A 14,065-nucleotide genomic window follows, 5' to 3' on the forward strand; every position below is an offset into this window, starting at 1 on the left:
AAGCACCCCGCCAGGAGTTACATGCAGAATACTGCTCTGATAATCATGTGAATCTGTTAAGGTTGGAAGTGCACTGCCTGGCTATGAATGTTTCTTTGCACATGTCTATAAAAGTTATTATGTTATTTAAATCAAGGTGTTCTGTGAGAGTAGGGTCACACATAGCGTATACGCAGCACATTTCACACTGCACAAAATCTGCCAGGCAGCGGGAAATACTCTGCATATTCCTCCATTGAGCAGACACAAAGGCTACCCGGTGGCAGCCCTGTGTGTGCAGTAAGGTTAAGAGACAGGCCCAGCACACCAATGTGACTGTGATGTGTGGCCGGCCTCCAAACCTCACTGCTGCTGGGTAGCCCTGTGTGTCTGCTCATAGGAGAATACGCAACATATTTCCTGCTACTGACGGATTTTGCGCAGTGTGAAATGTATAAGCTATGTGTGACCCTACCTTTTAAGGGGGTTTAAGTATTCAAACCCGACATATCAGTAAAAGGAGCCAGGAGAAGTGCATGCTTAGTGCATTCTTACCTGGCCTTTGTCACGTGGTCAAGACGGTCTCATAATGCAAGTCTATCGACCATCTCGCTCATGTAGACATAGAGAGGGGTGAGCTCCTCTCTCCCCACTTGTTTTAGAAATCGGTCGACCAATGAAAAGTTTTGACATGTCATGAACATGTATTTATAATCACAGGTACATAAATTGTAGAATGGTTATGGGTTACCTTCCTGCAAAACAACCTGTGCTTTTTATGGTATATTTTCAGGTTTATGTTCTTGTGAAAACTTGCTGGGAGGAGGATCCTGAGAAGAGACCAGACTTTAAGAAAATTGAAATCACCTTGGCAAAGATATTTAGGTATTCTTTTAAGATCTAAAGTTACAAAATAGTAAATGTACACGTAATATATATGCTGTTACAAATAGAAGAATTCATCCTGCTATTTGGTATTCTCTTGTCTACTAGTTTGTTTGAGGTTATTGCTATGCAATGATCTCACAGCTGATGTAACACTCTGGATTAGTGTTGAGCGGCATAGGCCATATTCGAATTCGCGAATATTCGCGAATATATGGACGAATATTCGTCATATATTCGCGAATATTCGCATATTCGTAATATTCTCGTTTTATTTTCGCATATGCAAACATTCGCGTATGCGAAAATTAACGCATGCGAAAATTAACATATTAAAAATTAGCATTCGCACAAGTTCGCATATGCGAAAATCAGCATATGTTAATTTTCGCATATGCGAATTTTCGTCCGACAGTCTCACACAGTAGTATTAGAGTCTTCTTTACACCACACAAGCTGGAAGCAGAGAGGGGTGATCACTGTGATGTGTGCTGTGAAGAAAAGAAAAAAAAAACGAATATTCGTAATTACGAATGCATAGCGCTATATTCGCGAAATTCGCGAATTCGCGAATATGCGATATTCGCGAATAATATTCGAATTGCGAATATTCGCGAGCAACACTACTCTGGATCAGCTAAAAATGTCTGGTAAAGGAGATCTGCAAGATACGGGATAAGTGTCTTATTGTGGGGGGTCCAAATGCTCCCCGCGATCACCTGTACCTCTGCCGCAACTCTTCCATGCAGTAGGCATGTCGGCTGCAGCATGACACCGCGGCCGACACGTCCCTTCCATGTTTCTCAATGGGAGAGGTAGAGAAGCAGCGTTTGTACATCCCCGCCTCTCCCATAGAGCTGTAAGGAGGGTGTGTGTTGTCGAACTCAGTGAGGTCGACGACATGTGCATTAGCCGCTGCAATGCCGGGTTCCCATACGGGAGATTGCGGGAGGGTCCCAGCAGTCGGACCCCCCGCGATCAGACACCAATCCTCTATACTGCGGATAGGGGATACAATAGTTTTGATGACTGCAGTACTCTTTTAACCTCTTAAGGACGCAGGGTCAGACCCGGTACCTAGCAATGGCCAGGACCCATGGCTAATACCGGACATCACTGATCGCAGTTGATTTTCGTGTGAAAAAATTATTCCCGGCAGCTCAGCTGAGCTGATCGGGACCACCGCGGTAAAACCGCGGTGTCCTGATCAGCTGAGGACACGCGAGGAGGGTCCCTACCTTCCTCCTCGGCATCCAATAGGCAATCTACTGCTCCATGCCCGAGATCCAGGCTGGAGCAGCAGAGCACCGTTAACACTGATCAATTCTATGCTATGGCATAACATTGATCAGTGTATGCAATCAGAAGATTGCATGTAATAGTCCCCTATGGGGGCTATACAAGTGCAAAAAAAAGTGAAAAAAAAAAAAGTTAATAAGGTCAATGGCGTACTCGTAAAAAAAAATTCCAAATTCCAAAGTTGCTGTTACGCCGAGCGCTCCGGGTTCCCGCTCCTCCCCGGAGCGCTCGCTACACTCTCGCTCCCGCAGCGCCCCGGTCAGATCCACTGACCGGGTGCGCTGCGATACCGCCTCCAGCCGGGATGCGATTCGCGATGCGGGTGGCGCCCGCTCGCGATGCGCACCCCGGCTCCCGTACCTGACTCGCTCTCCGTCGGTCCTGTCCCGGCGCGCGCGGCCCCGGTCCCTAGGGCGCGCGCGCGCCGGGTCTCTGCGATTTAAAGGGCCACTGCGCCGCTGATTGGCGCAGTGGTTCTAATCAGTGTGTTCACCTGTGCACTCCCTATGTATACCTCACTTCCCCTGCACTCCCTCGCCGGATCTTGTTGCCATTGTGCCAGTGAAAGCGTTCCCTTGTGTGTTCCTAGCCTGTGTTCCAGACCTCCTGCCGTTGCCCCTGACTACGATCCTTGCTGCCTGCCCCGACCTTCTGCTACGTCCGACCTTGCTTCTGTCTACTCCCTTGTACCGCGCCTATCTTCAGCAGTCAGAGAGGTTGAGCCGTTGCTAGTGGATACGACCTGGTCACTACCGCCGCAGCAAGACCATCCCGCTTTGCGGCGGGCTCTGGTGAATACCAGTAGTGACTTAGAACCGGTCCACTAGCACGGTCCACGCCAATCCCTCTCTGGCACAGAGGATCCACCTCCTGCCAGCCGGCATCGTGACAGTAGATCCGGCCATGGATCCCGCTGAAGTTCCTCTGCCAGTTGTCGCCGACCTCACCACGGTGGTCGCCCAGCAGTCACAACAGATAGCGCAACAAGGCCACCAGCTGTCTCAACTGACCGTGATGCTACAGCAGCTACTACCACAGCTTCAGCAATCATCTCCTCCGCCAGCTCCTGCACCTCCTCCGCAGCGAGTGGCCGCCTCAGGCCTACGACTATCCTTGCCGGATAAATTTGATGGGGACTCTAAGTTTTGCCGTGGCTTTCTTTCACAATGTTCCCTGCACTTGGAGATGATGTCGGACCAGTTTCCTACTGAAAGGTCTAAGGTGGCTTTCGTAGTCAGCCTTCTGTCTGGAAAAGCTCTGTCATGGGCCACACCGCTCTGGGACCGCAATGACCCCGTCACTGCCTCTGTACACTCCTTCTTCTCGGAAATTCGAAGTGTCTTTGAGGAACCTGCCCGAGCCTCTTCTGCTGAGACTGCCCTGCTGAACCTGGTCCAGGGTAATTCTTCCGTTGGCGAGTACGCCGTGCAATTCCGTACTCTTGCTTCAGAACTTTCCTGGAATAATGAGGCCTTCTGCGCGACCTTTAAAAAAGGCCTATCCAGCAACATTAAAGATGTTCTGGCCGCACGAGAAATTCCTGCTAACCTACATGAACTCATTCATCTAGCCACTCGCATTGACATGCGTTTTTCCGAAAGGCGTCAGGAGCTCCGCCAGGATATGGACTTTGTTCGCACGAGGCGTTTTTTCTCCCCGGCTCCTCTCTCCTCTGGTCCTCTGCAATCCGTTCCTGTGCCTTCCGCCGTGGAGGCTATGCAAGTTGACCGGTCTCGCCTGACACCTCAAGAGAGGACACGACGCCGCATGGAGAATCTCTGCCTGTACTGTGCCGGTACCGAACACTTCCTGAAGGATTGTCCTATCCGTCCTCCCCACCTGGAAAGACGTACGCTGACTCCGCACAGAGGTGAAACAGTCCTTGATGTCAACTCTGCTTCTCCACGTCTTACTGTGCCTGTGCGGATATCTGCCTCTACCTTCTCCTTCTCCACTAAGGCCTTCTTGGACTCCGGATCTGCAGGAAACTTTATTTTGGCCTCTCTCATCAACAGGTTCAACATCCCAGTGACCAGTCTTGCCAGACCTCTCTACATCAATTGCGTTAACAATGAAAGATTGGACTGTGCCGTGCGTTACCGCACGGAACCCCTCCTAATGTGCATCGGACCTCACCACGAAAAAATTGAGTTTTTGGTCCTCTCCAATTGCACTTCCGAAATTCTCCTTGGACTACCCTGGCTTCAACACCATTCCCCAACCCTGGATTGGTCCACAGGGGAGATCAAGAGTTGGGGTCCCTCTTGTTTCAAGGACTGCCTTAAACCGGTTACCAGTACTCCTTGCCGTGACCCTGTGGTTCCCCCTGTAACCGGTCTCCCTAAGGCCTATATGGACTTTGCGGATGTTTTTTGCAAAAAACAAGCTGAGACTCTACCTCCTCACAGGCCTTATGACTGTCCTATTGACCTCCTCCCGGGCACTACTCCACCCCGGGGCAGAATTTATCCTCTCTCTGCCCCAGAGACTCTTGCTATGTCTGAGTACATCCAGGAAAATTTAAAAAAGGGCTTTATCCGCAAATCCTCCTCTCCTGCCGGAGCCGGATTTTTCTTTGTGTCCAAAAAAGATGGCTCCCTACGTCCTTGCATTGACTACCGCGGTCTTAATAAAATCACGGTAAAGAACCGCTACCCTCTACCTCTCATCTCTGAACTCTTTGATCGCCTCCAAGGTGCCCTCATCTTTACGAAACTGGACTTAAGAGGTGCTTATAATCTCATCCGCATCAGAGAGGGTGATGAATGGAAAACAGCATTTAACACTAGAGATGGACACTTTGAGTATCTGGTCATGCCCTTTGGCCTGTGCAACGCCCCTGCCGTCTTCCAAGACTTTGTTAATGAAATTTTTCGTGATCTCTTATATTCCTGTGTTGTTGTGTATCTGGACGATATCCTGATTTTTTCTGCCAACCTAGAAGAACACCGCCAGCATGTCCGCATGGTTCTTCAGAGACTTCGTGATAATCAACTTTATGCCAAAATGGAGAAATGTCTGTTTGAATGTCAATCTCTTCCTTTCCTAGGATACTTGGTCTCTGGCCAGGGACTACAAATGGATCCAGACAAACTCTCTGCCGTCTTAGATTGGCCACGCCCCTCCGGACTCCGTGCTATCCAACGTTTTTTGGGGTTCGCCAATTATTACAGACAATTTATTCCACATTTTTCCACCATTGTGGCTCCTATCGTGGCTTTAACCAAAAAGAATGCCAATCCTAAGTCATGGCCTCCTCAAGCGGAAGACGCCTTTAAACAGCTCAAGTCTGCCTTTTCTTCAGCTCCCGTGCTCTCCAGACCTGACCCATCTAAACCCTTCCTATTGGAGGTTGATGCCTCCTCAGTAGGAGCTGGAGCGGTCCTTCTACAAAAAAATTCTTCCGGGCATGCTGTTACTTGTGGGTTTTTTTCTAAGACCTTCTCTCCGGCGGAGAGGAACTACTCCATCGGGGATCGAGAGCTACTAGCCATTAAATTAGCACTTGAGGAATGGAGGCATCTGCTGGAGGGATCAAGATTTCCAGTTATTATTTACACCGATCACAAGAACCTCTCCTATCTCCAGTCTGCCCAACGGCTGAATCCTCGCCAGGCCAGGTGGTCTCTGTTCTTTGCCCGATTTAATTTTGAAATTCACTTTCGGCCTGCCGATAAGAACATTAGGGCCGATGCTCTCTCTCGTTCCTCGGATGCCTCGGAAGTAGAGCTCTCTCCGCAACACATCATTCCTCTTGACTGCCTGATCTCCACTTCTCCAGCCTCCATCAGGCAAACTCCTCCAGGGAAGACCTTCGTCTCTCCACGCCAACGCCTCGGAATCCTCAAATGGGGTCACTCCTCCCATCTCGCAGGTCATGCGGGCATCAAGAAATCCGTGCAACTCATCTCTCGTTTCTATTGGTGGCCGACTCTGGAGACGGATGTTGTGGATTTTGTGCGAGCCTGCACTGTCTGTGCCCGGGATAAGATAAGACTTCTTCATCCTCTGCCTGTTCCCGAACGGCCTTGGTCTCTGATTGGTATGGACTTTATTACAGACTTACCCTCATCCCGGGGCAACACTGTTGTTTGGGTGGTCGTTGATCGATTCTCCAAGATGGCACATTTCATCCCTCTTCCTGGTCTTCCTTCTGCGCCTCAGTTGGCAAAACAATTTTTTGTACACATTTTTCGTCTTCACGGGTTGCCCACGCAGATCGTCTCTGATAGAGGCGTCCAATTCGTGTCTAAATTCTGGAGGGCTCTCTGTAAACAACTCAAGATTAAATTAAACTTTTCTTCTGCTTATCATCCTCAATCCAATGGGCAAGTAGAAAGAATTAACCAGGTCCTGGGTGATTATTTACGGCATTTTGTTTCCTCCCGCCAGGATGACTGGGCAGATCTTCTACCATGGGCCGAATTCTCGTATAACTTCAGAGTTTCTGAATCTTCTTCCAAATCCCCATTTTTCGTGGTGTACGGCCGTCACCCTCTTCCCCCCCTCCCTACTCCCTTGCCCTCTGGTGTACCCGCTGTGGATGAAATATCTCGTGATCTTTCCACCATATGGAAAGAGACCCAAAATTCTCTCTTACAGGCTTCATCACGCATGAAGAAGTTTGCTGATAAGAAAAGAAGAGCTCCCCCCATTTTTTCTCCCGGAGACAAGGTATGGCTCTCCGCTAAATATGTCCGCTTCCGTGTTCCCAGCTACAAATTGGGACCACGCTATCTTGGTCCTTTCAAAATTTTGTGCCAGATTAATCCTGTCTCTTATAAACTTCTTCTCCCTCCTTCTCTTCGTATTCCTAATGCCTTTCACGTTTCTCTTCTTAAACCACTCATCATCAACCGTTTCTCTCCTAAACTTATCTCTCCCACTCCTGTCTCCGGTTCTTCAGACATCTTTCCCGTAAAGGAGATACTGGCCTCCAAAAAGGTCAGAGGAAAAACCTTCTTTTTGGTTGACTGGGAGGGCTGTGGTCCTGAAGAGAGATCCTGGGAACCTGAGGACAATATCCTAGATAAAAATCTGGTCCTCAGGTTCTCAGGCTCCAAGAAGAGGGGGAGACCCAAGGGGGGGGGTACTGTTACACTCTCGCTCCCGCATCGCCCCGGTCAGATCCACTGACCGGGTGCGCTGCGATACCGCCTCCAGCCGGGATGCGATTCGCGATGCGGGTGGCGCCCGCTCGCGATGCGCACCCCGGCTCCCGTACCTGACTCGCTCTCCGTCGGTCCTGTCCCGGCGCGCGCGGCCCCGGTCCCTAGGGCGCGCGCGCGCCGGGTCTCTGCGATTTAAAGGGCCACTGCGCCGCTGATTGGCGCAGTGGTTCTAATCAGTGTGTTCACCTGTGCACTCCCTATGTATACCTCACTTCCCCTGCACTCCCTCGCCGGATCTTGTTGCCATTGTGCCAGTGAAAGCGTTCCCTTGTGTGTTCCTAGCCTGTGTTCCAGACCTCCTGCCGTTGCCCCTGACTACGATCCTTGCTGCCTGCCCCGACCTTCTGCTACGTCCGACCTTGCTTCTGTCTACTCCCTTGTACCGCGCCTATCTTCAGCAGTCAGAGAGGTTGAGCCGTTGCTAGTGGATACGACCTGGTCACTACCGCCGCAGCAAGACCATCCCGCTTTGCGGCGGGCTCTGGTGAATACCAGTAGTGACTTAGAACCGGTCCACTAGCACGGTCCACGCCAATCCCTCTCTGGCACAGAGGATCCACCTCCTGCCAGCCGGCATCGTGACAGTTGCATATTTTTGCAAAAAGTCCCATCAAAACAAAAATGGTACCGATAAAAACTTCAGATCAAAAAATTTGCCCTGTTTGCAGAAAAATAAATAAAAAGTTATAGGGGTAAAAAGAGAACATTATTAAATGTACTAATTTTCGTGCATGTAGCTATAATTTTCACCAGAAGTAAAACAAAATCATCATTTTAATCTTATGGACCTACAGACTAAAGATAAGGTCATTTTTACCGAAATTGTTCTGCGTAGAAACGGAAGCCCCCAAAAGGTACAAAATGACATGTTTTGTTTTTTTTTTTCAATTTTGTCCCACAAATATTTTTTTTTTTTTGCCGTAGATTTTTTTTGTAAAATGACTGATGTCATTACAAAGTACAATTGGTGGTGCAGAAAACAAGCCATAATATGGGTCTGTAGGTGCAAAATTGAAAGGGTTATTATTTTTAAGAAGTGAGGAGGAAAAAAAGAAAGTGCAAATACGGAAAAACCCTCAGTCCTGAAAGGGTTAAGTTAGAGATAGATTAAAGTGGAGTTCTTCTCTTTATAGCTCCCTGGTCTTTGCTGCATGGTGCATAATATAGCATATGCTATCTGCATTTGTCCAGTTGTTCTTTTCTGTCTAAGTGCTCTCTGATGACACCTGTCTCGGGAAACGCCCAGTTTAGAAGAGGTTTGCTATGGGGATTTGTTTCTAAACCAGGCGTTTCCCGAGACAGGTGTCATCAGAGAGCACTTAGACAGAAAAGAACAACCTTATCTTCAGAAGCTCATAAGTACTGAAAGGATTAAGATTTTTTAATAGAAGTAATTTACAAATCTGTTTAACTTTCTCGAGCAAGTTGATATATAGAAAAAAGTTTTTTTTCTGGAATACCCCTTTACTTCCTAGTTGCTTAGTTCCTTGATTCAGTTCCTGTTCGGTCTTGCTCATGCCTCTGGGTCCTGGTGCCTACTTGTTGCACTTCTAGGGTTAGTTTGCAGATTAGAGTTATCTTATGGATATTTGTAGGAACAGTGATGCTTAAAGGTGTCTGGTGTTAGATTTAGTGTTCAGGGAGAGTTCCAGGGAAAAGGATAGGTCATACAAACTGACAACTTGAAAACTCTTTTAAAATATTTTTATTATGACGTCCCTAAATATAGGTTACTGTTCTCATTTCTAAGAAAACTTTGTGTTTCTATAGCAATTTTCATAACCAGACAAATGAGAGTTATATGGACACCTTACTGAGGCGATTGCAGCTCTACTCCAAAAATCTAGAGCATCTAGTGGAGGAACGCACCAAGCTGTACAAGGCAGAAAGAGATCGAGCTGACCGATTGAACTTTATGCTTCTACCAGGGTAAGTGTTCATTAGCTAACGTAAGCCATATAAGAAAAATAAGAAAAGAATGTACTCAGCTGCAATGGAAAGCATACTTCTCTGGTCAAGAGGTTTAGTTTTGAAAACTGAACACTAAAATGGGAAAGAAATTCCAAACTCCAGTTCCAAATTCCACCCAGCCACAAAACTGTGACTAGGAACAGGATGAAAGAAGTAGTAATAGAGCTAGCGCCTGCCACTCTATTTAAATTCCAAGCCCCCTGATGAAGCTGTGAAAATAGTGAAACATGTTGGGGGGACACTGTGTTGGATGATCTAATGTTTTACTACACATCAGTGACAGCTGGTAATCATAGAGTTAACTTTCAGGTCTGGAAATCAGTGCACAAGAAAAGTAATTTTCAGTGCAAATTGCTCTATTGATACAATCATGAAGTAATGATATTGCAGTTTACAAAACTCCCATATGAAATAAGGAGTACAGGCTCCAATAATAGAGTGGGGTTCAATAAGATAAAAGCCTGCGGAAACCTATGCGCTGAACATTTTTACGCTATCTGATCAAACTATTTCTAAAAAAAAAATATGGCACTAATGTCCAGAGCTTAAAGCTTTGGGAAATGGCCACTGTCCTAAGTGGAAGCTTCTAAGTCCCATATCTACACTCTGCATCACTGATTGTTGTAGCTTGTATCTTTGATCCTCTTTTATCTCATAATAGCTGAGTACCCGGTGCTGCCCAGTTTTTCCTACATAATCTTTGGCGGGAGGAAAAGCACCAAAGGAAGAAGCTTTTGTCCTCCTATCCCATCCTCATATCCTGTCCTCATATCCTGTCCTCATATCCAGACTTCATATCCCTTTCCCATATCCGGACCTCACATCCCAACCTGACATCCCAACCTCAAAGGGGTGTGGCTTAAAGGGTGGGCGTGTATTTGCAAGATAGGGCATGGCGTGGAGGGGGGGGGGGGGTGGCTTGCCAGCCAGACTGATGCATTCACCAGGAGATGCAGAGCTTGTGGTGTAAGATAGCAGAAGTCCTATGTACTTGCATGGGACTTAAAATAAAAACCCCATCCTTCACATAAGAGGGGTAGGTTAGGGTTAATTTAAAGGGTTACTCCGCTCCCCAGCGTCCGGAACATTGAGTTCCGAATGCTGTGTGTGGGCTTTCGTGTTCACGCCCGCCCCCTCGTGACATCATGGCCTGCCCCCTCAATGGAAGTCTATGGGAAGGGGGCGTGACAGCCGTCGCGCCCCCTTCCAATAGTCTTGCATTGAGGGGGCGGGACGTGGCATCATGAGGGGGCGGGCGTGAACATGGAAGCCCGCACACAGCGTTCGGAACTCAATGTTCCGGACGCTGGGGAGCGGAGTAACCCTTTAACTATTTAAATATATTTTTATTTGACATATAAGTAACATGTAACAAAGTATATATATATCTTCAGCCATACTAAATTTATGCTGGAACATACATTTCCCATAGATTTGCTTTGGACTTTAAACAAAAACCCCGACCCTCGCAAATGAGGGTAGGTTGAAGTTAGAATCAGGCATTTAATCTCATTTTAGCTGGAGATTCCTATTTAAAGGGTAACTCTCATTAAAACTATGTTTTTCCCCCATCTCATACACAGACTTTGGACCGAAGCCCAAACACAGGGAGTGCAGCCTGGAGTGCTGAGGGGGGTGTGTCCAACCAACAGCATATGGCAGTTATGTGTGAGAGGAGCTGTGATTGGATGAGGCTGGACACACCCACTCAGCACTCCAGGCTGCACTTTCTGTGTTTGGACTTCGGTCCAAAGTCTGTGTATGAGATGGGGGAAAATGTGCTCTTGAGCTTTTTTAAGCACAAATAAAACAGAAAACTTATTTTTTTTTAAACAAAGTATATTAGAAATATTTTTTATTTACCATAAGAGTGCAATAGCAAAAAAAATGTTTTAATGAGAGCAACCCTTTAAATAGGAATCTCCAGCTAAAATGTGATTAAATGCCTGATTCTAAATACATTTTGAAAAAACAGTCATATATTAAGAATTATGACAGCAACTTCAAGCTCAAAATAGGGGCCACTTTATTGTATTCATTTAAGGTCACATGCGAGGTATTCCTAAAAGGGGTTCTGCGAGATGATGCCAAAATACAAATCCCAGCATGCTTGATTAAAATTGAAAAAGATGCCCAGGCATGCTGTTAGTTTTAGTTTAGAAACAGCTGGAGGGTACCTGTTGTTGAGTAACTCCCATATACTGACCAGTGTTAGGCATATGCATAGCACAGATCAGGGATATCATCGATCTTCTGCTCAGATCTGCTCAATAACCGACCAGACAAGAAGAACCCTTGAGGTGGAATGAGGCAGGTAAAAGGACCTCTGTTCGCCATTTTTATGGCTCATGAAAGCTAGCGGAGATATGGGAGCATCATAGGAGCACAGGTCCACAGCACACATGATGGATGGAACAAACGAGTATGTATTCATCCTTTAAGTAAAATATATGATGTTTCCTCAAACTAATAAATCATTGATGTGACGGACTGACTCCGCCAAAAGTGGCTTCTCCTTCCGGATGACAAGCCCCAGCATATCACAAGCAATATCCCCAGGCAGAACTAGAGAGTCTGGGAGATAATCCGATAAAGGTAATACAGGTAATACAGTCTGGGAGATAATCCAACAAAGGTGATTAGCTCTCCCTATACAGTGCCTTGAGTGCAAAAGGTGTATTGTGCACAGAAAGTGGACCGTGTGCAGAAAGTGTATGAAAACAGTAAATAAAAGTATTTTAACTCTGAGCTTTATGTCACTGGACAACATCAACTGAGGGGTACAAATAGTGATGTCCTAAAGTCCATCCAAGTAGGTAGAGTGACTCTAGGATCCGTCACAATTGATAACTTAGAAAAGGGTATCTGACAATATACTACAATCAGCATTTAATATTGTTTAACTGTATCAAAGTGAAAGGGAGAGGAAACGATAAGTAAGGTCTGATGCATTAGTAACCTGCCTTTGTTATCTTTGCACTATGAGAAGATCAAGATCAATATCCAAAATCTAGTCAATATTACTGACAATCTGAAAAGTAGTTAAACTAGTAAAGAATGGCAAGAAAGTTGATTGAAGTAACACTTAAAGGGGTACTTCGGCGCTAAGACATCTTATCTCCTATTCAAAGGATAGGGGATAAGATGCCTGATCGCGGGGGTCCCGCAGCTGGGGACCCGCGTGATCTTGCACCCCTTTAGAATCAGTCCCCGGAGCACGTTCGCTCCGGGTCTGATTACTGGCGATCACAGGGACAAAGCATTGTGAGGTCATGCTCCGCCCCCTCAATGCAAGCCTATGGGAGGGGGTGTGACAGCTGTCACTGATTCTAACAGGGTGCTGCGTGCAAAATCATGGGTTTCCCCAGCGGCGGTCCCGATCAGGCATCTTATCCCCTATCCTTTGGATAGGGGATAAGATGTCTTAGTGCCGGAGTACCCCTTTAAGAACGTAATTACAAGTATCAATTTTAAGGGCATAAGACAGAGAGGAAAGGTTGAACATTATGGATACTTATTATTCCATCCTTTTAAAAATAAAATAAATGATTTAGGGCATCTTGCTATGTGCTGTCCAAGATGGCTTATATTTGCGTGAAAAATATGGTCATTGCAGAAGATTTATGCGGGTAAATGAAAAATATGCAGTTTATAAATTCATGAGTATTTCACTCCAAGGTACACTGAAACATACACCTCAGGATGAAATGCTCCACCAGAATGTACAAAAAAAATAGCTTGCGCAAAATTTTGAAATATAAACACAAAAAGGGGGTAACATTTTTTTATACTTGGCCCCCATTGAGTTTTATATATATATCTACAGTAGATTGCTTTTGTACAATAGGAAGCTTTACATTTCTGTTTTTTTTTTACTGCAGGCCCGTGGTAAAATCCCTGAAAGAAACAGGATTAGTAGAACCAGAATTCTTTGAAGAAGTCAGCATTTACTTCAGTGATATTGTTGGATTTACTACAATCTGCAAATACAGTACACCCATGGAGGTTGTGGATATGCTGAATGACGTGTACAAAGATTTTGATCGCATTTTAGATCATCATGATGTCTACAAGGTACTAAGATAAATAGATTGTTTGTCAGCATGTTACATAGTCAACAAAGTTGAATGAAGACCCGTTCCCATCATGTGCAATCCAAATCCTACTGTGATAAATACAAAATTCATATTAATGTGCAATTACACCCCGAATTACAAGGCATAGTGCAAAATCTGTGCTGTCATTCTGTTCCGTGAATAGCACTGGTATTATAATAGGTATTATTTACTTGTATTATAGGGGTTGTCCGGCAAAAAAATTTCTTTAAATCCATGATCAGACTGCTTAAACTAAAAAAAAAAACTATACTTACTTCCTTTGGTACCCTCGTAGCCTCTGATATTGCTCCTCCCAGTCTCCACCGCACTCCACTTCCTGGTGCCAGGGGTCAATAGGTGCTCAGCCAATCATGGGCTAAGGTGGGACACTGCTGCCAGTAGTAATTGTCTGAGTGTCAATGTGACGCTTTGGGTTCCAGGGAGTAAAGTTCACCGGAGATCGGCAGCAAGGATCGGTGCAAGACATTATCACTCAGGGAATTACTGGCCGCAGTGGTGTCCGGCCTCAGCCAGTGATTGGCAGCTGGGCAGCACTTTTACATCCCGGGCCCCAGCACCAAGAAATGGAACGCGGAGGATAGAGAGAGCAGAGATACCAGAGGCTACAGAGGAACCAAGGTAGGTAAGTACATTTATTTGTTT

At 46.2% G+C, this 14,065-nt stretch overlaps 1 protein-coding gene across 2 annotated transcripts in view; it reads left to right on the top strand.

The window, feature by feature from the left end:
• Window positions 1-14,065, top strand: part of GUCY2C (guanylate cyclase 2C) — a 98,576-nt gene that overhangs the window by 70,814 nt on the left and 13,697 nt on the right. For both annotated transcript variants that reach the window (XM_056523784.1, XM_056523785.1), the window contains 3 exons: window positions 773-864; window positions 9,105-9,263; window positions 13,187-13,379. In XM_056523784.1, coding sequence (XP_056379759.1) covers window positions 773-864; window positions 9,105-9,263; window positions 13,187-13,379 — 444 coding nt within the window. The remainder of the gene's footprint in view (window positions 1-772; window positions 865-9,104; window positions 9,264-13,186; window positions 13,380-14,065) is intronic.

Source organism: Hyla sarda, chromosome 6, assembly GCF_029499605.1.
Source record: "Hyla sarda isolate aHylSar1 chromosome 6, aHylSar1.hap1, whole genome shotgun sequence".
Taxonomy (NCBI): Eukaryota; Metazoa; Chordata; class Amphibia; order Anura; family Hylidae; genus Hyla; species Hyla sarda.